Source organism: Rhineura floridana, chromosome 17 (genome assembly GCF_030035675.1).
Source record: "Rhineura floridana isolate rRhiFlo1 chromosome 17, rRhiFlo1.hap2, whole genome shotgun sequence".
NCBI lineage: Eukaryota > Metazoa > Chordata > Lepidosauria > Squamata > Rhineuridae > Rhineura > Rhineura floridana.
Genome location: NC_084496.1, coordinates 25,189,232 through 25,213,376, shown reverse-complemented (window position 1 = coordinate 25,213,376; position 24,145 = coordinate 25,189,232). Strand labels below are relative to the sequence as shown.

The 24,145-nt window shown below is 44.7% G+C and overlaps 1 protein-coding gene across 5 annotated transcripts; it reads left to right on the top strand.

Moving 5' to 3' along the window:
- The first annotated feature begins 30 nt into the window (after nt 1-30).
- On the top strand, nt 31-18,253 carry DRC3 (dynein regulatory complex subunit 3). 5 transcript variants are annotated; one of them, XM_061600407.1, is made up of 13 exons: nt 31-141; nt 1,465-1,688; nt 3,056-3,172; nt 5,440-5,606; nt 9,046-9,192; nt 9,369-9,488; nt 11,387-11,502; nt 12,550-12,721; nt 14,024-14,155; nt 14,927-14,997; nt 16,508-16,631; nt 16,776-16,907; nt 17,712-18,253. In XM_061600407.1, the coding sequence occupies exons 2-13, from the start codon at nt 1,529-1,531 to the stop codon at nt 17,817-17,819; spliced, it is 1,566 nt and encodes a 521-aa protein (XP_061456391.1). In that variant the 5' UTR covers nt 31-141; nt 1,465-1,528; the 3' UTR covers nt 17,820-18,253. The 5 variants fall into 5 exon arrangements, with proteins under 5 accessions (XP_061456391.1, XP_061456389.1, XP_061456388.1 ...); XM_061600405.1 differs by lacking the exon at nt 31-141 and adding an exon at nt 155-264; XM_061600404.1 differs by lacking the exon at nt 31-141 and adding an exon at nt 271-465.
- The last annotated feature ends 5,892 nt before the right edge of the window (nt 18,254-24,145 follow it).

Here is a 24,145-nt window from a genome sequence, read left to right as displayed (position 1 = left end):
GGGAGGGCGCGCGTTCATTGGCGGGCGCTCGCGCCAATCCCTTGTCTGGCCAGGCTGCCCGACCTAAAAGCTGACGGGCGTCAGGCTGCACAGCGGAGGGAGGGGAGAGAACTAATTCCGCCTTCGGGGACAACCGATTGGGTAAAGTCTTTATCAAAACTCTGTGGTCTATTGGATAATCTTCGCAGATGACTCTCCGAAGGCTTGGGTTAAGTACCCAGTCCTGATGAGGAATTACTGTTTATGCATCTTCTCATTGGCTGGGTGAGCTTCGTCCGGTCGTCCCTTTACACACAAACACACGAACATGCGTCGAAAGGTCTTGCTGCCGTTCCCGGTCACCCTTGAGTCACATAGCGACGGAAGCCTGATGATGAGCACGTGACTACCCTTAGCAACGGCTGCGGCTTTCCTGGCAACGAGGCCTTCCCTGGCCTTTAACTCGTGGGGAGCAGCGAGGAAAGAGTGAGGCCTAGGTGGGGGAAGTGGGGGCGTGTTGGGCTGGGTCGACTCCCTTGACTACCGAGATTGGTTTCCTGCTTGACCTGGTCCAGTGACATATTCGGAACCTACTGAGCAATTAGGTTTCAGTGGCTCTGGAAGGGGGGGGCAGGTGATGTCTAGGGTAGGATGCTGCGGGGCTGAGGTATGGTATATAACGCTATTTGCCATTTCTTTTTATTGTTCCCCTGCGCGTTTAATTTTTATGCAAGAGGAAAAAGTTCCATTGGTGTAGTCATTAAGAATGGCAGGCTGAAACAATGCTCTGGGTTCAGCCTGTATGTAAGCCCTGCCACTTCCAATGTCTTACTAACAACAATACAGAACCAGATGCTCTCTGGGAACCTCAACAGGGCCAGCTTCAGAGGAGCGGGTTGGAGGGTGTCTGCAGGAGTCCCCTCCCTGAGTGGGTCGTCCTCCTCCACCACCTCCTTGCAGTTGCCATTGCTACCCCTTAACACATCTTCTCCCTTTAGGCCCAATCCATACCACTACCCAGAGGAAGAGGGTAAGGTGAGCCGAGGCTGCTAGTCCTTCTGTTGTTGCTGTTTGTACACTTTGAAGGGGGACAGTAAAGAGCTGGAGCAGGAGAGCCAGGAGTTTTTTTCCTCTGCCCCACATGCTATGGTTTGGGCCTTGGCAGCTACCCAGTAATGTGAATCCCTGACGCCAGCTCTGAAGCTCAGAAGGAGGGCATGGAGGCAACAGCTGTACTTCATTGCTTGTCCCCAGTGCCTGCTCTTCAGTGGTAGATTGCCACTGAATATGGAGGCTCTCCTCACTTGCCATGCCCTCCATTTCCTCACAAAAGCTGTCTATGAGGGATGAGGGGGCAGCCTGGGATGTGTCTAGATAGGTGGCTAGTTAGGTGGGGTTGGTAGGTAGATGTTGTCCTAGTGGAGTGGGCAGCCACCTAGAAGCTCTTTCCATGTGAATGAGAAGTTGTGTGTCGTTACATTTCAGTGCACACAACAGATCAGGGGAATCTGCTTGATTTCTAATCTTGGAGGCACGTCTCCTGCTGAAGATGAGTCGGCTATATGATAGCACAGAGCCCAACGTGATCGATGAAGACATGTTGCAGAAAGCTGTTGAGGAGCAAGGACCTCAGGAAGAAGTGGGCCAGCTAGCCAAAAAGGAAGGCATCAATTTCAAAGATGTCAAAGAGCTGCAACTTGATTTTAGAAGTAAGGATCAGAGTACAAAATAGGGTCTGTTTTTTTAAAAAAGCCAGGTCACTTTTACTACAGAGGCCTTATTACGTGGACATCTGCCATGTGGACAGTCAGTGGTCAAACATCTGCTTTTAGACAGATGCAAAGATAATTGTATTAACAGAAACATGATGATGTATGGAAGTAATCTACCTGCTATGCATAATCCAGTACATGACCTGTGAAACAGTCCTTTTCTTCTGAACCAGTAGATTTACACAGACAGACAGTGTCATCACAACCTTTGTGACATCTGATTACTCACCTGTGTATTTTGTAAGTGATTCTATGTAGGAATAGTGTTACTTATCTAAGATGACACAGTGAATGTAGTCCGTTACCCCTTTCCAACAAGGCTGGATCTGTAACATCCCTACACACCAAGGGTAGGGTGAAGGTTTATGAACACCACTAAGGCTGCAATCCAGTACATCTCTACTCAGCTCCATTGGGTTCAATGGGACTTATTCCCCCCAGATAAGCGTGTATAGGATTGCAGCTTAAACCAGGGTATTTTCAGGCTGTGCTGGGTCTCTAAAACTCTCTGCAGGGAATGTAGAGTCCTGACATTTTTCTCCTGAGTGTAGGGTTCATAGTGTGGCTGTCTTCTACACACTGTGCCTCAATGGAGCTAGAAGCCTTTGTCTCTTCCTGCTCCCAGGTCTTGCTTTACTTGTTGAAACCAGGATGTTTCTTCAGCCCTGACATATTCAGGGCATATTTGACAACTGTGGCCTTGCCTCCCTTATCTCTGGTCTCATAACCCAACACATCTCTGACTTTTCCTCATCCAGCTTCATCACCCTCAGCTGTCTCATGGTCTCCTGCTGCTGGAAATAGCTCTGCCCTTCCTCTGTTTCTTCCACTTTTGCCTAGGGATGGACAAATGTGTCTGTTGCAGTCTCTCGCTTTTCTTACATTTTTTGCCCCATTTCCACATCAATATACAATTCTTTTTTAAAAAAATCTGTACAGAAGTTCATTGTCATGTGCATTTCTCCTAACAAGCATTTTGGGACACAATTTCTCTTAATAAAATGCACTTTTGTACATTATTTTCACTAACATGCATTTTTGTGTGAACTCTTTCCCTCATACACACTTTTCTTTTTGTACACAGTTTTTGGTTTGACAACTGCACCAAAAAGTTTGGAGAAATGTGAATTTCATGGGAAAGGTGCGTTTTGGTGCACATATTGTTTTAGGAAGTGTAAATTACGTAGGTTGGCTTTAAAGTGAGAACCGAACAAATTTCTCCCCATCTCTATATATGCCTGGAACCACCTCCCAGTACCCCTGCATGATCCTAATTCTCTCTCTCTCTCATGCCGTGGCTTCAGATATCTTGAAGATCGACAATCTCTGGCAGTTTGTGAACCTGACAAAATTGCAGTTGGACAACAACATTATTGAGAGGATAGAGGCTCTGGATTCTCTGGTTCATCTGGTCTGGCTGGGTAAGATGTTTGCATTAAGGGACACATCAAACATGGTCAAATTCTAGTGCCGTGAGCACCTCTGTGCAGGAATTAGTAATTTGCGTCGTTCCGGTTGGTGACTGCACACAGGTGTACTTTGGAAGTTATTTCCATGCAGGAATTGTATTGTGTATGAAGCAGCCCCCAAGATGCCACATAAAATGAGGTCCCTCCCCCTTCTCAGCTGCCCTGTCTCTCCCAGCATGACATCAGTTGGGTTTGATTGAAAGTTCTGTTTGGGTCTTGACCAGGATTTTTGCATTAACTATTCACAAGCAGGATTGAGACGTGTCGTAGTCTCTGAACATAATGCTTCCATATCTTCCGGCAAATGACAAAAGGGCATTTGAGATCCCCTGGTTAACATTTTCTGGCTGTCTTCATTACAGGGCTGTGCCTGATGAGAGAAGGTTTTTGTTTTCAGCCAAACTGACATCACTTTGTTTCTGCCCCAGACTCTTTAAAAGGCAGAACGACCTCATCAGGATGCCTTTTGTTTGAAGAAGGCTTATGATATGTACAGAATAACATTCTCTTCAGAATAGTCTCTCTTTCTCACGTCACTTATATATATGATTTCCTTTGGCAAAACGAGAGTCAGGATAGAAAATGTTTTTTTTCCTGAAACCTAAATGCTACATTCTACTTAGAACACAGGCTCTCAAAATGTGGGGCAGCAACCCTTGCAGAAGGGGCACAAAGGATACTTAAAAGGAGGCACGAAGTTCCAGGGAGGGCTAAGATCCTGACACAGGTGGCGCTTTTCTCTCCATACCATCGAGGACAAGGGTGGTAAACATAAGGCCTGGGTGCTAGAATGCAACCTTCCAGGTCACTCTGTCCAGCCCTCACCAATCTTGCTCAGCTGCTCCACACCCTCCCTTGGTGCTTTTGGGTAGCCGGAATGTCTCCTTGAACTGTAATCACGCCTCTTGCTTCCCAGAATGGAGAAACGTAGGTGCCTGTAGAAACCTCTTAACTTTTACATGGCAGGAACGTAGACTATAGTACAAAGGTAAGAGTCACATCCATTGCTCCGCCCACTTTTCCTCTGGCCCCACCCCCCACTAGCACACAGCTCCCAAAAGGTTGCCCATGAACTAATGTGGCCTTTGGTTTGAAAAAGGTTCCTAACCCCAAAGCATGATTGCCTGGTTGCATGCCTCATTGCAGAGATCTGTCATTGATTAGGACTAGGTTAATAGGTGTCTAAAAATGTAAATAATACATAAAATCATATTTGTTTTGTGAGGGATCCCCAGCACTGCACCATCCCATCTGATATGGGGGAAAGGATGCAGAGAAAGCTGTTGCTTTGTCCTGACAAGAGCTCCCTTATTATGTTCTTAAGAAGGGATCAGAAATGAACTGTCCTATTCCTCTTCTAATGCCAGCATTTGTTTAGTACCGCAGTACTCAGATCCTCATACCCAGCATCAGATTGCCTGCAGCTGCATGTAAAAATCTCACTAGGCTGACCTGTAAAAGAGATTACTGATGAGGGGTTTGGGGGTGGGAGTGAGTTCAGAAGGGGGCCCACGATCAGGACGTTTGAGAAACACTTGTCGTTGAAGCACTTGGGATGCTACCAAAAGCAACAGAGATTGCTAGCCTGGCAAGCATTCTCCTAAATGGATAGATGGAAGCAAAACTAAGAACTCAAAACAGATTGCGCCACAGACCGCAAATCCCACAGTGAGAAAAATGAATGCAAAATTCAAAAATATGTCCAGTTTTTGCATCTCTGATTCTCTTAACATTTGGGAGTTCACAAAATCTGCTTGCTACAAAATGTGTTTTCTCCCCCAAACCCTAAAGAAAGCTGCAGTATATTAGACTCAGCAATTCAGGAATGCTGCAGCCAAGAAGGATCCCACGTTTCTTTCCATGGTTGCTCCCCTGCTAAGTTTTACTCACAGAAGAACCACTGAAATTAATGGACCTAAGTTAGCTACATTCATTAATTTCAGTGGTTCTGCTCTGAGTAGGGCTTGCATTGGCTACAACTAGAATGTCTGACAGCCTCTTCTCTGCTGCGCATCCCATAGTTGAATCCAGGGCTGTGGATATTCCACAATTTGGTAGTCTCCGGTCTTGAATCAAGAATATGGAAATTTCTTTTAAAAGAAAACTACCTCTTGATTCCAATATAGGAAAAATGATTATGTGAATAGGAGTTTCTTATGAGGACTTCAGTGGTTTCCTTGTCAGAGCTCTTGCCTTCCATCTTTTTCTGCTTCCCTCAGATTTGTCCTTCAACAATATCGAAGTCATTGAAGGCTTAGACACTCTTGTTAAACTGCAAGATCTCAGTCTGTACAACAACAGGATTTCCAAGATTGAGAATCTAGACATGCTTCAAGAACTTCAAGTCTTCTCTGTAGGAAATAATAATATACAAACTCTGGAAAATGTAAGGATTTAATTAATAAAGCATCTTACAGTCTCTGGTGGCAATCCTGTGCATACTTGTTTGGTAGTAATTCCCACAGAATTCAATGGGACCTACTTCTGAGTAGACATACAAAGGCTCAAGCAGCTACTTCTCTTTGTTCCCCAGTAGCTCTCTAGTAGATTCTATCATTTCCATTTTACAGATGAGGCTTTGAAGCTCAGAGAGTGATATGCCCATGGCTGCCTAACAACTCGTTACCTGAGATTTTATCTGGGTCCAAGTCTCCTATTCTAGTCACTAAAATGCATTGGGTTGTATCCAGTGCTAGGCTTACTCAGAGTAGACCCATTGAAATTAATGGACTTTATTTTATATCCTGTCCTTCCTCCCAAAGGGAGACATGACTAATTCAGATCCATTAATTTCAGCGGGTATACTCTGAGTAGGTCTTAGCTGGGTATAACCTATTAGCTCTCAGTGGTTTCTCAGTGTGTGCTAAATCTTACATTTATTTTTTATTTCATTTTATTTTATTTATTGGATTTATATCCCGCCCTTCCTTCCAGTAGCAGGTATGGGAACCTGTGGCCCTCCAGATGTTCCTGGACTACAACTCCCATCAGTTCGTGCAAGCACAGCCAAGGATGATGGGAGTTGTAGTTCAGCAACATCTGGCAGAGGGATGGGAGAGAAATTCTATTCAATTCACATTTCAAACCAAATCAATCTGCACTTTCCTAAACAATATGAGAACCAAAACACAGCCATCTTTTGAGTTTTGCACATATTTGAATTTTGCAATGCCGTTTGCTAACCAGGCAGCGTTTACAAAAATGCATAAAGTCGGGGAAAATGTGCCTAAAAATGAATATATGAGTGAAAATAACATACAAAAATGCATTATATGATGAGAAATTGCTTGCAAAAATGTGTGCTTTGGTCAAAGCTGCCTACAAACATGGGTTTATTTAGGAGAAATTTGCACTAAAATGCTGGAGAATTTTCATGAAGATTTTTTTAAGTAAATTGCTGCAGAAATGTGCAGAACTGAATTTCATTTTGGAAAAATGAGAAAGAGAACCAAAATAGACAGATCCTTCCATCCCTAATCTGGAAGGCCAAGGGTTCCCCATACCTGTTATATGTTAAGAGTGAACACATTATCTGAGTGCTGGTACTTATGTTGCCAGAATGGCACCATCCACATGCACGAAGGAGGTATAGGCAAGGCTGGAGGAACCCCAAGATTTGCAGCAGGAGAAAAAAAAATGGTCAGACAAAGAAAGCCTAAAGAGGTGGGTGGGTGCAAAGTAACCAATGAGTATGCACGTTGGCCCCAGAATGCTGACTGGGGGAGGGGAATGGAAAAATTGGGGAGGGGAAGGGGTTGGAATACAATATCCAGGCAAGGCATGGCTGGCACAAATTCTGAACAGAAGCAGTCCATACTGCAGAACTTAGTTGCAGATTGTTCTTGTAATAGCCATATTTATCATTTAAATAATATGTCAGAGTAGGTGTGGGGAACCTGTGGCCCTCCAGTATTGCTGGACCCCAGCTCCCATCAGCCCCAGCAAACATTGCCAATGGCCAAGGATTATATGAGTTGTGATTCAGCAACATCTGGAGGGCCAAAGGTTCACAACACCTGCTTTACAGTGTTCAAAGCACTTCATGCAATCACAATGATTCCTACAGCATACCCACTGGTAGGTCAGTATTTTTATCTCCATGTTGCATATTGGGGAAGGGCAAAATATCAATATTCTAAGTGAATAAAAGCATTGTCCTGTGTGAACAGGATGCCCCCAGAACACCCCCAACGCTGCCTTCCTGCTGCATATTAGAAGAGAAGACAGATCAGTACAGCGTGTTCACTACGTCTTCACAGCTCCTGCCGTGACTGAAGTTTTCATGAACTTCCACAGAACTCAGGTTGAAAATCACTCTCCTAACCAGATCAATTCCACTGGCTTCCCTATGCCCAAAAGATATCCAGTACCAGTAGAACATGCAACAATTTATTCAAGCTGGTGTTCCCCACTGCCTCTTCCCATTTAGGGTCCCTATTCTAATGATAGTGCAGTAAAGAAGAAAAAGTATGAAAGGAATACCATAAAGAGGAAAGGGGAAGATAATTTGTGGAATGTTGTCTCTCAGTAAAGGACCAGAGGGGTGGAGAAGTGACTTCAGGGAGGCAAGGATCTGTGACAGATGAACCAGTCTCACTCCTTTTTAAATAAAAGTCTCCAGCTGTTTTGCTTTTTTTACTTGTGTCACCCAATCAGTGTGCATGGTGCTGTAACAGAGTTACATAAGCAGCATAAAACATAGACAGATATTCTCTCCCACCCGTCTCCGAACTTCCAATCTAAAATTGACATTGGGAAAATAGATAGGAAGAGGGAAACACAGTCAAGAATAGAGAGCAATCAATGTAGGCAGATGTTATTACATATACTTAACACTTGATTACACTTGGGAATGAGGATGAAGGGATTAAGGCTTAATCCTCTATGAGCACCTGTGGTGGTGACCTTCCCCCCCCCCCCCATCTCCTTCAAATCCCACCTCAAAACCCACCTTTTCGAGGAATTGGAAGGCAGTGAGGGGGAAAGGTCACCACCACAGGTGTACATGGAGGCAGTTTTATGCATAGCAGGGTAAAGGAAATGGGCAAAGTTGTTTTTACTATTAAAGTTTACTTTTATTGAATGAGACACTGCTGTGGTATCCCTATAAGTACTTGATAGCTCTTTTCTACAGTCCTAAATACTTTTACCTGGAGGGAAGACTCACTGAACTCTGTGGGACTTAAGTTGTGAGTAGGCATGTAGAGGGCTGTGCTGTAAGACAGTAAAAATATGGATCAGTACAGGGTGTTCTATGGAGTGTGGTTTTGACTAATAAACTGTGTGAAAAGGAAGCCCTTCCCAGAACCGCGAGTATGATGCCTATAGCAGACAATACCTTGGTTGTTTTAGCTTTCCTTGATATCCACGAGGCCAAGGAAAATGCAGTCGTCCCCCCGCAACCTCTGGCATAATTGTAGCTGTGCAGTAAATTAAGATCCTTGCTCTCAGAGGTTCTATTTGTTGGACTGTATCTCCTTTCAGAACGAAACATGTGCACACTGTGTGTGTCAGTGTGCAATAGTTTATTTTTGCTGGGTTCATTTTTATTGTAAAGCAAGGGCCACCAAGCACAAGAGATGCCACAGCTGGATCTCATTCTCACTCAATAAAAAGTCTAAATCTGCAAACTTTTATGGCTCAAGAATTATTCTGAGTTTGCAGTTTTCCAACAAGAAGTACCTTTTTCCTCCCCCCTTCCTTTCTGGTGAAAATTCCAAGTATTTCTATAAATATATCAATATACCAATATATTGGTATTAATAAAGAATATTGGTATTTCTATAAATATTTGCTCTATGGATCTCTCTGTCACTCTGCCACAGATTATCTATCTCAGGAAGTTCAAAAGCTTGCGCACGTTGAACCTCACCGGGAATCCAGTGTGTGAGAATGAATTGTATTCCATGTTCATTGCCGCTTATCTCCCAGATCTTGTGTACCTGGATTTTAGACTGGTAGATGACAACACGGTAAGAACTTAAAGGTGCAGTCCTTTTCTCTGCTATTTTAGCTTTTCTCTCTGTCTGAGAGGTCTAGAAAGCTAGAGAGGCTGGCTCCCTGTGCCTCTCCATACGGGGGCCTGGCTTGCCTTGGGATCTGAGAGCCATTGTTCTAAGCCACCTTTGAACCTCTTGTCTTTTTCCAGCGAGAAATGGCCTTAATAAAATACCAATATGCCATTGAGGAGATGAAGCAAGGGGAAGCAGTGGCCTTGGTCAAACAGCAAGCACTGGAGGCCAGCGAGAAAGAGGTGGAGTATCATAAGGTATGTCCCTTTCAGCTGGCTGTATACCACAGGGATGTTAGGAGAACCCAAGAGATATTGGATTCTCTTTCTGTCCAGTGAAGATTGCGTTGGTGTCCTAACAACGAATGGGTTACAACAGAAGGAGGAAGCCTCTCTCTTTGCCATTCAGCAAGAAAAGAACCTGCCATATCATATGGTTAGTCCTGGAGGATGTAAGTCTTTGCACTGTCTGAAAGGATGGGTCCTCATTGGGGGAGGGGAACTGCCAGAGTAAATCACCCAGGGTCCCTGTAGCTTGACAAATGAAGACAAACACAGGGATGATTGAACCTTCCTGTGTAATTTGTGTGGTCACGATCTACCTTTACATGCCAAATTGTATTTCACTTTTTTCCCCTGGATTTGTGTCTCAAAAGTGTTATTGAAGTCCTGAACACACACACACGGCACACCTGTACAACCTGAGACCTTCTGTGCTAACAATGCATGGCAGCCCATCAGGGATTGTCCACACATTGAGAGACCACAATACGTGGGCTTCATTTGGCTTGGAGAGCTGCTAGCTTTGTAGGCCAGACACAATAACTGACCCTGATATAATTAATCCCTAGTGTGTGCATGAGTGCACGCACCCATGCATGCAAAACGGAGGGAGCAAGAGAGAGAATACGATTAGGATGGTAAACCAAAAATGAGTCCCCTCGTGGCGAATAGCAAGCCAGTTAAAATGAGAAAGGAATATATATTGCAGAATGTTATCAAATGCAGGGAGTGGTATTTAACTAAGTTGTACTCAGAGTAGACCCATTTAAATTAATGAGCCTAAGAAAGTTATTCCTGTGTATTAACCTCAGTGGATCGACTCTGAGTAGGACTAGCATTGAATATCACCCAGCGAGTCCAAATATGCCCCAAAACATGCTGCTCTCCTCTACACTCTGTTTGATTTTAATGGTTTATGCCGAACTGAAATGACCAGAGCAGCCTTCCTGAAGCTGGCCCCTTCCAGATGTTTTGGACTACAACTTCTGACCTCCCCAGTCAGTGCTGCTACACTGCTAGATCCAGGCTGGCTGAGTCTGATGGGAGTTGTAATCTAAAACATCTGGAGGACACCAGAATGGGAAAACCTGGTCCATATCTTGCCCAGATGCACAAATGAATCATGTAGGTACGATACAAAAGAGAAACAGAAGTAGTCAAACAACTGTGTTTGCCGAAAAATAGATGTGTTAGAACCACTGGGCTTCAACCGAAGCTTGTAAACTATTGGAACGACAACTGCAGAAATGTAAGGCTTACAGTACAAAATGTAGTGAGGGTCCCTATTTATCTAAGACTGACAGGACTTTTTGTATAAATAGCGGGTTGTACTGAAGCTGGTATCTATCATATAAAAAACAATTGCTCATATTTCTTGGAAAGCAATACAAAATATTCTGGGCTGTTTGTTATTTTTGTGCTGATTTTTTAAAGAGTATTATGAATCTGAGAGTGATGCAGGTAAAACCAGAAGTTAGAGGGCTCCAAGTGAGCTGCTTGCTGCAATGAGGTTTGAAGTCCAAATGAGGCCTGAAGTCCAAATGAGGCCTTTTCAAGGGCAGGACAGAACATCAGGGTCCCAGGCTCTGCGAACCTTTAAGGGCTGTTATTTTTCTTCAGCAGACCCTATCAGGATCCTAATGGGCCAACCTCAAGATCAACTTTATATATTCATTTTTGCCAAATATTCTACACGATACAATCCTTTGTTATGTTAACAGGTCTGCTATTTCTTGTAAGGGACCCCACCCCTTTCATTTTTCTTCTCAATGTCTCCAAGAGTCAGCTAAATTAAGGCATACACTTCTTTCCCCCCCCCCCTTTGGCAACCTTACCCTCTAATTTCCTTTCTGCCACATTGCTTCTCTTCCAAGTCTGCTTACGTGGAGTATCTGAATGGACCCTTCCTCTTCGACAGCATGTATGCAGAAGATCCTGAAGCAGCCAAGCTGGTGTACCTCCCTGGAGTACCAGAGCTACTGGAGATATATCCTTCCTAGTCTGGGACAGAATTGGTGATATAACTTGAGATGTTCTTTTACAGAGGTTTTTGCTCTTATGAGGACTGCTGCCTATCCTGATCCATAGAGATCTCCCTCGCCAGGAGGAGGCAACAGCCCAAATGAGATGGTGGTAGCAGACTCAGGAGTGCCCAAGACACTTTTGTGCTGGAGGTCAGGACCATGGACAGCATACTGGGTCAGAGTTCAAGAGTTTCAGCACCATGGGCAGCAACCCTGTAGCTTTGAGCAGGAGAGGACAAGTTGCTTCAGCACTGGCTTGTCACAACTGCCAGAACTTCACAGCCTTGTATGAAGGATCCAGACTGAAGCCCTGCCTCTTGGTTGCTGCAGCCTGCCAAGTAAATGGCCAATGGCCTTTGGAGAAGCCCTGTGGAGACTTGGTCTATGGATGCTTTGCAGGGCTTTCTTGATCCTTGAAGGAGTCAGTAGTCCATTCTTCAGACTTCTTAGGCAAAGGTACATTGTGAGAGTTTGGGGGGTGAGATGCAAACCCTGCTGCTGATAGGTATACTCAGAAAGAGCCAAGGACTGGCTCCCTCTCCTCCTTGGAGCGGTTAGGGACTGAGTCTGAGGATGCAGAATCCCTTTAACTGGAGATACCAAGAACTGAAACCTGGGGCCTTTTGTATTCAAAGAATGTGCTCTGTCACTGAACTGTGGTCCATCCCAGTTTGGTGAGCCAATTCAGATCCCTTGCCTGAAAGGCATGATGAGCTGCTACTCCTAGCCTGGTAACACATTGTCCTTCTGAGCATGGCTTAGGACAGTGTTGTTCAGCCTTGGAACCATAGGTGTTGTTGGACTCCAATTCCCATCATGCCCAGACAACTTAGCCAGTGCTCAGGGGTGATGGATTCATAGTCCAACAACATCTGGGCACCGAAGACTGAAGAACACTGGTCTAGGGGCTGGACACAACACCATACAGGAAGTCTGTAAGAGGTAGCAGTAGTGTGTGAGCTCTCTCCTTTTCAAACGCTACTCCATTATCTCCTTGACTCCAGTTTCACATACAAGAGTAAATTTGTAGACATTTGTGAGAGCCTGTTTGAGTATGGCCTGAGGCAGCACGAGAAACGAGAGGCCGAAGTTGCACTCTTCTACGAGTGCCTCAATGAAGCCCTGCAAGACAGTCAAGAGCAGGGCACCAAAATCATGCAGGACTTTGAAGAGAAGAATCACAGGGTATGTAATGGACCTTAGGCCAGTGATGGGGAAGCTGTGGCCTTCCAGATGCTGTTGGACTCCAATTCCCATCATCCCCAACTCCCACAGTTAATGGTCAGGGATGATGGGAGAGGTAGGGTCCCACAACCTCTGGAAGGCCACACGTTTCCCACTCCTGATTTAGGTATTTATTTAGGTATTTATTTACGTATTTGACAAAAACAGGAATTTCTCCACTGCCGTCATTTTTTATTATTATTATTGATCCAGAGGCTGCAGCTGCTACAGAATGCGGCAGATAGGTTGTCTGTGAGGACACACCATAAGAACATAAGAAGAGCCTGCTGGATCAGGCCAGTGGCCCATCTAGTCCAGCATCCTGTCCTCACAGTGGCCAACCAGGTGCCTGCATATAGCACCTTGCATATAACACCTTGCTTGTGGGATTTGCACTGGCTGCTGGTCTGCTACCAAGCCAAGTTCAAGGCATTGGTTAATGAACATATAAGGCCCTACACAGCTCAGGACCAGGTTACTTAAGAGATCTTATCCCTTATATGCCCAGTAGGTCACTACAATCTGCAGGAAAGCTTCTACTGCAACTGCCAAAGGTATCAGAAGCCCACTCCACAGTAATTCGGAGCAGGGCTTTCCGGGTGGCTGCCCCTGTTCTATGGAAAAAGTATTCCTGCAAAGATATGACAGGCACCCACTATCTGCACTTTCTGGGAACAACTGAAGACATTTTTGTTCCAACAAGCTTTTCCAGCTGGATGAATAGGTTTCTGCCATAGGTGCCTGCTCTGTATTGTTTTATTAAATACATATTCTGATGGGGTTTTGTATTTTTTAATTTTTTTGTTTTTATATTTTGTACATGGCTTGAGATATATAAGTGGAAGGTGATTAATAACAATACATTTATTATGTAGTGACCTGTGAGTTGTTCAAATTTGAGTCCTCCTTGGGGTGACACTCGGACCCGGATGCAGGCAACATCACATAAAGTGCTATATAAGTATTGGTCACTGATTCATAGGGTCGCCATAAGTCATAATCGACTTGAAGGCACATAACAACAAACAAATAGTTACTCCTCATATGCGTGTTTGGGATAATGGCCATATTGAGGAATCCTTGATTAGCTTCTGAAGGAGCCTTGGGCTTTTCACGTAATACAGTTTGAAAACCCCGTGGGAAATTAGTTATGGCTTTGCAGCCAATTATGTGTGCTACAGCCCCTTTCCCCCATGTACCAACTAGAAAGGGAGTTATTTCTGCTTTGAGATGACAGGTAGTAACTTTGTTGCCGTCACACAGGCGATAGATGTGATTCAGAGCCTCAGCGACACCCAGGTTGCAGAGCGGAAACTTACTGAGTACAACGAAGACATCACAAAGCTGTCAGAAACATTGATGACTCTGGAGATGCAGCTGGTCGACCAGCTAGAGGTAAGGTGAGGTCCGTCTGGTAGGCTTCTCTGGGGAACCTTCCCTGGAAGATGTCAGGAACTGGTAGATTGTGGAGCTGTGGGTCAATTTCTAGTGGTTCATCTAGCACCCTGCCCCCCAGTATCTGCTCCCTAAGGCCGCTGTCTCATCCTGCCTAATGGTAGGGCCGTCCCAGCTTAAGTCTGATCTAACTCAGCAAGCACTGCTTCACTTCTGATGTAAAGGAACGTATTCAGGATCCCTGAACACAGACAAATAATGGCCAAACAAAGAAATCCTGAGAATCATGCAATATTGACTTAAATTTTCTCACTGGACCATAGAGATTCTTATCTGAAGAAGAGTAATCTTGTAAAACTGAAGCCAGACTGCCCTGCAGCATGCCTGAACACTCCTTTGCAGCTGTGCATAGCAGGGGAAGGTTATTAGCAGCTGGAAAACTGGCTTTTGCAGAAACTGGCTTATCATTACTGGCCTTTGTATTTCTTGGGACATAGTTTGAAATCACTGATGTAGAAGATCCCAGGTTTGGTCCCCAGAGCCCTTTTCAGCAATGATGGGAAAAACCCTCTGCCTTAGGCTAAGGCTCTTTGCCTCTCCCCCAACTCCATTATCTTTTGCCATAGAAACCAGTTAATAGTCAGCAAAAATGACGAAGTAGACTCTTCTGTGTTTTTTAGGGCTGATTTCTGCCAAGTTGTGGGGCTGTTTTTAGCCAAACTCAATTTCCTTCCCTCTTCTCTCCCCCCCCCCTTTTCCTTTCTTGCTAAGGAAGTGATAAAAGATTTTGAAAGGAACATCGCTGACCTGGTGTCGACCTTTATAGAAAACGAGCAAGGGATATATCCTTTCGCTGCTGTCTGCCGCTGACACAGAGCTGTAAATTGCAGCAAACGCTTTGCTTCGGATCACCGGCTTCTGCACACTGTGCAGCATTTGATTGCTTCTCGTTAATGTGTGATAGGCCAGAATTGATTTCGGTTTTGGAAGCATTTCTCAGTTTCATAAAAACACGGGGCTTTCTTCTCTTCTCTTTGGGCTAAAAGAGCTTCTGCAGTAAAGTACTCAGTGAAACGGTGATTTTTCTATCTAAAATCCTGGGGAAGAAGTTAAGTTTTCCTACAGGCCAACTCTGAGGAGCGAGGAAGGGTGATGGGCCTCTACACCACCACACCAAGGATGGTGCTTTCCCCCCCCCCAATTTCCACACTTCTTGCATCTCGGGTTGGCAAGATTGGCACTGCAGCAGCAGAACATCTGTAATGTTCTGTTTTTGTTGGCTGCCCTGGGCTTCTGGAAAGAAGGGTGGGATATATATTTCAATAGATAAATAAATAACCACCCACACCGTACATGTAAAGCACATGGCTTTCCCCCAAAGAGTCCTGGGAACTGTAGTTTACCCCTGAACTATAATTCCCAGCACCTTTAACAAACTACAGTTCCCAAAATTCTTTGGAGGAAGCCATGTGCATTAAGTGTGCTTTAAATGTATGGTGTGGATGTGACGAGATGCATTGCCACAGTGCCACTCTTGCCAACTAGAGATACAAGAAGCTTGGAAACTGGAGTCGGGGGAGGGGGGAGAGGGGAGGGTCCAATTAGCATCCCTGTGGGCTGTATTTCTCTCAAAGATCTCCAGCTGCTGACCCATGAAGAGTTGAGTCCTTGCTGTCACAACAGACAAACTCGGTTTCCATCCTCTCAGCTAGCCTTCCGCTCCCCTTTCTGTAGTAGAGGAGAGGTGCTGAGAGCCTTAATTTATTTGAATGCTACTTTTCCTGCCCTTTCCCCCAAAAACTGGGGTGGGGGATGAGGGCTTCAACTGATAAAATGTCCAGTTTGAGGTTTTTTACATATATCTCAACAGAGAGTCAAATAGGGACTAAAATTGCCAACAGAACGTGCTAGCAACATGAACTTTCTGTCCCTATGTTTCCCTTTCTCCTGCAAAGTCCAGCCCTCCCGTGTGTGCTCTTTTTCACCTTTCCTTGCTCCTTCTTAATGACACAGCACTTAATTAACTTGTGGAGTTTGCTGCCCAAGTGGGCTTTAAAAGGGAACTAGGTGAATTCATGGATGTGGGGGAGAGGTGTGTAGAGGGCTACTAGTCACGATGGCTGGCTGTATGGAACTTCCATGTTCAGAAGCAGTATACCACTGAAGGCCAGGGGAGAACTGTTGCCTTTATGCCTTGCTTGTGGGCTCCTGAGAGCATCTGGCTGGCCTCCATTGGAAACAGGGTGCTGATTAGATGGACTTTTGCTCTGATTTTGCACAGAGCAATTTCATGGGTTTCTGGATTAGGTCCTTTGACTGAGCTTTCCTGTTCTTTGTGTCTTAACCTTCTACGATGGCACAATGCCGGGATCTGGAGAACCACCACCACGAGAAGCTTCTGGAAATAGCCATCAGCACACTGGAGAAAATAGTGAAGAGTGAGTTTGATGAGGAGATGCCAGATGATGTTCGAATGGTGAGACTATCCTCCTCCTTCCCCTTCTCTGTTGAAACCCAGAACAGGCGAAACACTCTTGGTGTGACTCATTAGTGAAATGCTCTTTGTTGTCTGAGGCTGAAATAAATGCTCCTCCCCTTGCTTGGTTGGTTTCCTTCCCAGCTTTTTGTGGACAAAGACACCATTGTCAACGCCGTCAACGCCTCTCATGACATTCACCTTCTGAAGATCGACAATCGGGAAGACGAAATCATTACAAAAGCCAACGGATGGGCTTCCACTCTGATTGAAAAGGTAAGTGGAGTCCTGTTCCTCTGCACGAATACCTCAGAGAAGGAAGTGCTGGTATCAAGAACATAACTTCCATCCCATCATGCTAAAGGTAGCCAGTGGGGTTGGCCACAATAGTTCTGCTTAAAATACTTTCTTTTTAAATCAGGGTTGGGGGAAAAATTGATTTAACATATCAGAAATGTAAAAGCAATTGTAAAGCATGGAGTGGAGGCAACAGGTGGGTGGAGCTGTAAGACTTAAATTCAGGGTCTAAAATTACATAGCCGCACCACTGGTTCACAGAGAGGAACTAAGAAGACCATGGATAAAGCTACATCATAGTGAGGTGGCTCTTCAGGCTTTGAAGAATTTTGCCTTGAATGGAAAAGCATTTAAGCCCCTTTGGGACCTGCACACACTGGTTCACAGATAGCACTAAGCCATGGTTAAACCATCTTAACAAAAACAAAAAAATAAAAATCTAAGAAAACCATGGTTTAGCATTTGGTGTGAACCTTGCTGAGCAACTTAACTATGGTTTATTTACTGCCAACAAACCATGACTTGGAGCCATGGTTTGTTATTGGCTTATAAACCTTGGTTTGTTTTAACTATGGCATTATGTGTGAACCATCTCACCTCAGAGACTCACCATGCTATGAAAGGCACGAGGCAAGAGCAGCTGGGAAACAGAACAAACTTTGCAGAAACAAGCCATGGTTTGCTTGATTGTCTGTGGGACAGCTAGTAGTTAACTTGTGGTTTGTTAAACAAACTGTGATTTGGCATTATGTGTGAACCAGACCACTGTTTCAATCCCTGCAGGTTCACAAGAATGAAATTCAGAGAAATCGAAGCCGTGTGATGGAAATCAACCAATACATTGACCATCTCCGCAGTGAGCTGGACAACTTTGACATTCTGGAGATATAGATGACTTTCAGCACAGAACTGCATCTGCCCCATTTTGGGATCTGGGCCTTTTTGCTTGGGAAATATGTCTACATGGAGGTCTCCTTCCCACAGAAAATAAATCTTGAAAATACTCAAAAAAGGAGGATATCTGCTGCCCGTCAAACATTTGATTATCAAAAAGTAGAACATGGAGATGGTACAGGTATTAAAAAGCTAAATGTGTCACAAGTCCCAAAAAGTTCAGATTGGTAACCAACAGATTCTGTATTTGCATATGCTCTGTGAACAAAACTGAAATATGAACGGCTAAACTTCTCCCCCAACATTTGTAATTTGAATGCTCTGTATTATTGTTCATATAGCCACTATTTTGTCATTTGTAATTTTCTTTTTTTTGTTGTTCTTGTTAAGATGGTTTATTTTGTGTAGTGATTATGTGTGTTCAGTGTGTGCGTGTATATATTTAATAAAAACAAATTTTTAAAAAGCTAAATATGTTAATTTAAATTGGTGATGTGTGGTTATAAAGCAATTATATTGACCAGGAACTGGGCCAGGAGGATGGAATTTTCCATCTTTTACATTAATTTCATTACTTATGTAGATGAACCTACATACACTGTACGCTAATGAGCAAATTCAAGCCCTGATTAGAGAACCCATTTAATTGGCACACTGCCTGGAACTTTGCCAGGTAGCCATTAACATTGATTGGACCCCAAATTAACAGCCTTAATCAAACCCAGAGAGAGGGGGCAAGTGATTGGCCAGTGGTGACAGTCGCCAGGAGAGGGGGATCCACTTAGGGAGGAAAGTGCATCTAGAGCTACTGCTGCGCAGAGGAGCTTTTGTCCACTGCAGAGCATTGTGGGATGTGTTCTTGAGAATACACGCCATCCATGTAGGGCTCCGGTACGGCCTGGCCCAGCCCACCAAGCTTCACTCTTGCTGCATTTGGAATGACAGCATGACCTGGGACACAATGACACACCCTTTGCAGCTGGGCAGTAGTGGCGTACAAGCAGTGGCTGAAGAAGCATGTCCCCTGAATTCTTGCACAGCATGTGGGCTCCAGGCCCTTTGCTGACCACAATCTTTCTCTGCAGCATCAGCTGCTAAGTAAGAGCCAGAGCTGGTTCTTTAAACGTTTACCCAGGCACCTGCAAAGGACAGTCCCCAGCTTCAGAAGGCAGATAACCAGCAAACCAAATTCATAACCAGACCCAGGGCTGACCCCTACCATGAAGCAACATGAAGGAGGCTGCTTCAGGTGGCAGACTGTCCTGTTCTAACAGGGCTCCTCTCGTGAGAACTTCCCTGGCTGGGACCTGACACTAGCGTTCCCCACTGTATAAAATTTGTGTGAACAGAGAAAGCGGGTATGTCAGGAAGGAGAATGCTAGCCCAGCCCTCTACTTGACTTGCTTTCTGTATGCAAGGAATTTTGTTTCAAGATGGAGGACCTCTCAGGCATGTATTCTAGAGGAGTCAATATGGAAAACCAGTGAGAATGAGGGAACTGGACAAAGTTGCCACACCCTGATCCCACGAAACAGCGCTTACCTCTTAAAACAGAGTCTAAGGCATTGGCAGAAAGGGTTTGGCACAGTCATCCTCTGTAATCATCTAGGGTTGGCTCCTTTTCAAAAACATTCTGTCTTGCGCCTGTGCCACGAACTCAAAAGGTGAGGAATTGCCGTTTTCCTTTCCACACCAATGGAGGAAAGGTGACTGCAGCTGTTTTTTAACCCAGGCCAATTTACAGGGCTGTGGAGCGTGCTTCTAACTTTTTATGTTGTTGAAAGCCAGCCAAGGATACTACTACGTCACCTGAAAAGCTTGGAATCCCCTCCCAGATAAAGAAGCAGGTGGCAGAACAGCTGGGCGGAATTGAAGTGCCAGTTTCTTAGAAGGACCTTCTCGGAACTAAAATAATAATAATAATAAAAATCTGCCTGGTCTCTCTGTTGTTATTTCGGTAAAACTTCCATGCCTGACTCTTCGCCAAAAGGCAGATGCATCTGTCAGCTAAAGGCGATAATCAACCATATTTCCCTACTGTGAAAATGTGAAGTAGGCTTCTCCAGTTTGCAGAAATTATGTGTCTTTTCAGGAGCAAACCTGAACTGTAGCTGAGAGTTCATGGTTTGTCTGGAACAAGACAAACCACAACACACTAAGCCAAACCATGGCTTAGGTCTAGTGAAGGAAGAAAGAGCTGCCACTTCCTCTTTGGGAGCCTGCAAGCTTGCACTAAGCCATGGTTTGGCTTAGTGTAAATTGCAAACTGGGTTGCTACATAGGAAGCCACCTTATACTGAGTCATGCGCAGCTCTCCAGGATTCCAGACACAGCTCTCTCTGTTCTACCTGGAGATGCTGGGGATTGGACCTGAGATGCTCTGCCAACTCCCAGGAGTCCCAGCCAGCATGGGAATTGTTGTCCTGTGACACCTGAAGGGCCACGCTTAAGAGTGTTCTTAGGTCAGGCTGCTGCAGTTACTTTGGGGGGAAGGGAAATAACTCTGCACAAGTGTTGAGGCAGCTTTCTTTATTAGTGCATCACATGGGGGAAATGAGGCTGGAAGGGCTATGAGTGTTGAGTCATAGTCTTATGATGGTGGAGAGTGCTTTTGGAAAGGGAGCCCTAGTAAATTAGAAATGTTATTCAAATGGAACTTTTTATCTTCTTTTTGGTGTGAAGCCTGGCTAAAAGGGCGATGAGCTGAAGGAAAAGAAATCCAAAATGGATTTCTGTGCCAGGGAATAGACAGTGTCTCAACTCTACAGGAAAGGTATGGGCTGTGTTTTTAAACCCTCAAATTTTACAAGGAGATGCAAGTCCTGAAAAGTGAAGTAAGTTTAGCATTTGGGAATAGGGGGAGAGCAAGAACCACTGGCCTTGGCTGTTCCAGCACAACTGTTCCACACCAGTACAACTGCAGTGCAGGAAAACAATGCCTGTTTTAGTCTCAATGCAATAGTTAAGTTTTAAAATTAAAAGGTGTAGAGGCTCAAACTTTCCTGAAGTCATACTCTCTGCTGGGAAAGTTTGCTGCCCTTCCTCAAATTCCTGACCAGGGAAAAATGGATGTAGTTACTAATTTGTTTGTTTGCTCGTTTAAGTCACTCTGGACATGCTCAATAGGTGTTCTTTTCTTCCAGCTATTCCATATATTCCAGGCCTGAGTTCTAAAGACATGTGAATAAATGAATGTGTCAGGGTTTGATGGGGTTTTTTTTTTGTAAGTTAATTTTTTAAAACTGGAAAAATGTCCAGCTATGTCAGCCTTTGCCAAACTGGTGCCTTCCAGCTTTTTTGGACTACAATTCCCATCAGCCCCAACCGGTACAGCTATTATTATATGGTTATAATATGCTGTATTATATCACCATAATATAATATACTGAATCAGATGTGGGGAATCTCTGGCCCTCCAGATGTTGCTGAACTACAACTCCTCTCAGCCCCAGCAAGCGTGGCCAATGGCCAGGGATGATGAGAGTTGTAGTGCAGGAACATCTGGAAGGCCAAAGGTTCCCGACACTTGCACTATATCATCAGGCACTCTTGGATGAGACTGATTATCTGGATCCATTTCAATCGGGTTTCAGGCCCGGTTTTGGTACGGAGACAGCCTTGGTCGCCCTGTATGATGACCTTTGTCGGGAGAAAGACAGAGGGAGTGTAACTCTGTTGATTCTCCTTGATCTCTCAGCGGCTTTTGATACCATCGACCATGGTATCCTTCTGGGGAGGCTTGCGGATTTGGGAGTTGGAGGTACTGCTTGGCAGTGGTTCCGCTCCTATCTAGCAGGTCGTCTCCAGAAAGTAGTGCTTGGGGAGCACTACTCGATACCCTGGGCGCTCCAATATGGAGTCCCGCAGGGATCAGTTCTGTCCCCCATGCTATTTAACATTTATATGAAGCCGCTGGGTGCTGTCATCAGGAGTTTTGGAGTGCGTTCTCATCAGTACGCTGATGATACGCAGCTCTACTTCTCCTTTTCATCTTCCTCAGGTGAGGCTGTCAAGGTCCTAAACCGATGCTTGGCCACGATAATGGACTGGATGAGAGCGAACAAATTGAAGCTCAATCCAGACAAGACTGAGATGCTGTTAGTAAATGGATCCCCTGGCCAGTTGGATGTTCGACCTGTTCTGGACGAGGTTACACTCCCCCTGAAGGAGCAGGTGCGTAGCTTGGGAGTCCTTCTGGACCCGTCCTTGTCACTTGAGGCGCAGGTGGCCTCGGTGGCACGGAGTGCTTTTTACCAACTTAGGCTGGTGGCCCAGCTACGCCCATATCTGGACAGGGAACATCTTGCTTCAGTTGTCCATGCTCTGGTAACCTCAAGATTGGACTACTGCAACGCACTATACGTGGGGCTGCCCTTGAAGACGGTTCGGAAACTGCAGCTTGTGCAGAATGCAGCGGCCAGATTAATAACCGGGACCAAGCGGTCGGAACATGTGACACCGATTCTGGCCCGCTTGCACTGGCTGCCTATATGTTTCCGGGCCCGATTCAAGGTGCTGGTTTTAACCTATAAAGCCTTATACGGCGCGGGCCCACAATACCTGATGGAACGTCTCTCCCGATATGAACCTACCCGTACACTGCGCTCAACATCGAAGGCCCTCCTCCGGGTGCCTACTCAGAAAGACGCCCGGAAGGCGACTACAAGAAAGAGGGCCTTCTCGGTAGTGGCCCCCGAACTATGGAACACCCTTCCTGACGAGGTACGCCTGGCACCTACTTTACTATCTTTTTGGCACCAGGTGAAAACCTTCCTCTTTGCCCAGGCATTTTAATATTTTTAGTATTTTAGTATTTGTATTTAATGTTTGTAAAGATAGTTATATGTTCCATCCTTTTTTTTCTCTCTAATTACTTCTGATTTGTATTTAATATGGGTTTATTAATCTTACTTTTGTTGTATGCTTAAACTGTTGATTTGATGATTAGGTGCTTTTGAATTGAATGTAAATATATATTTTTATTTGATGTACACCGCCCAGAGAGCCTTGCTATGGGCGGTATAAAAATTGAATTAAATAAATAAATAAATACTATAACATAGCATAATATGGCTGGATCTCATGAGGATTGTGGTCCCCATCATTGCCCCCTTGGGAGGAAGGGTGAAATGTTTTATTATTATTATTATTATTATTATTATTATAAAAAACATATGGAGTCCACCAGGTTGGCAAATGCTGATCTAGTGCTCAAGCAGCTGCCCATGCCTGCACTTCTGCAGCCAAATATGTCCCTCCTTCCAGCAACAATGTTTATGTTTCTCTCCTGGCTAAAGGAGCAGATGTTTCATTAGCTTGGCAGGCTGGCAGCCCTGAAAGAGGATGACAAGCGTGGAGGCAGGTGGCACAAGGTAGACACAGCCTGTAGATAAAAGGTGAGAGAAAAACTAGGATGGCAAGAATCCTCTCTGGTGTTTAATCTGTAGAAATTGAAAAAAAGCACTGGGGCTTCATCAAATTCTGGAAACAGGCTTCAGGGAGTCCAGCTGAAATTAAGCCCCAAGTATGAAACCTTTCTCTCACTGGAAAATCATATCTTCTTCTCTAACTTCTTTCCCACGTAACTTTATTTAGGCTCGAAGAAATCCGCTTGCTGTCTCCAGCACTTGGCACTTTTGAGGAACTGGCTGCTGCTTGTGTTCTTGTTGCTGTCTGAGTGCACTGGAAATGTTTATCATGTCTGACTCTGGTTCATCTGTTTTGGTCAACAGATGTGTTTTAATTATTGTCTATTTTATAATGAATTTTAAACGTTAGAATGTTCATGTTTTTGTTTTAATTAACTTGTGCAAATATATATATCACATCACTTTAAGATATTTGCCAAGTTATTTTAAGGTGCCCTCCATGGTGCAGAGTGGTAAGCGGTGGTAACGCAGCCGAAGCTATGCTCACGGCCAGAGTTCGATTCCAACGGAAGGAGGAAGTCGAATCTCCGGTAAAAGGGGTCGAGGTCCACTCAGCCTTCCATCCATCCGTGGTCGGTAAAATGTGTACCCGGCCTACGCTGGGGGGTAAAGAAAGGCCAGGGAAGGAACTGGCAATCCCACCCCATATATACGGTCTGCCTTGTAAACGTCGCAAGACATCACCCTAAGAGTCGGACACGATTCGCACTATAAGTGCGGGGACACCTTTTACTTTTAGTGTCACATATTATCTGTATTTTATTTTCTATCAGTGTTATCACACCATCAAATTTTGTACATCAGTAAACCATATATTTGTTTATAAATTTGGAGTTTGTGGTTTTTAGTAATAGACTGTGTTTTTCCTTCTCGTTCCATCAGGGTTGCTGCTCA

Excerpts from the sequence above, each read along its gene's own strand:
- DRC3 (XM_061600407.1), top strand. The coding sequence starts at position 1,529 with ATGAGTCGGCTATATGATAGCACAGAGCCCAACGTGATCGATGAAGAC. Across the intron at positions 12,722-14,023 it reads TTGAAGAGAAGAATCACAGG|GCGATAGATGTGATTCAGAG; the intron begins GTATGTAATGGA and ends GCCGTCACACAG. Across the intron at positions 16,908-17,711 it reads CTTCCACTCTGATTGAAAAG|GTTCACAAGAATGAAATTCA; the intron begins GTAAGTGGAGTC and ends CAATCCCTGCAG.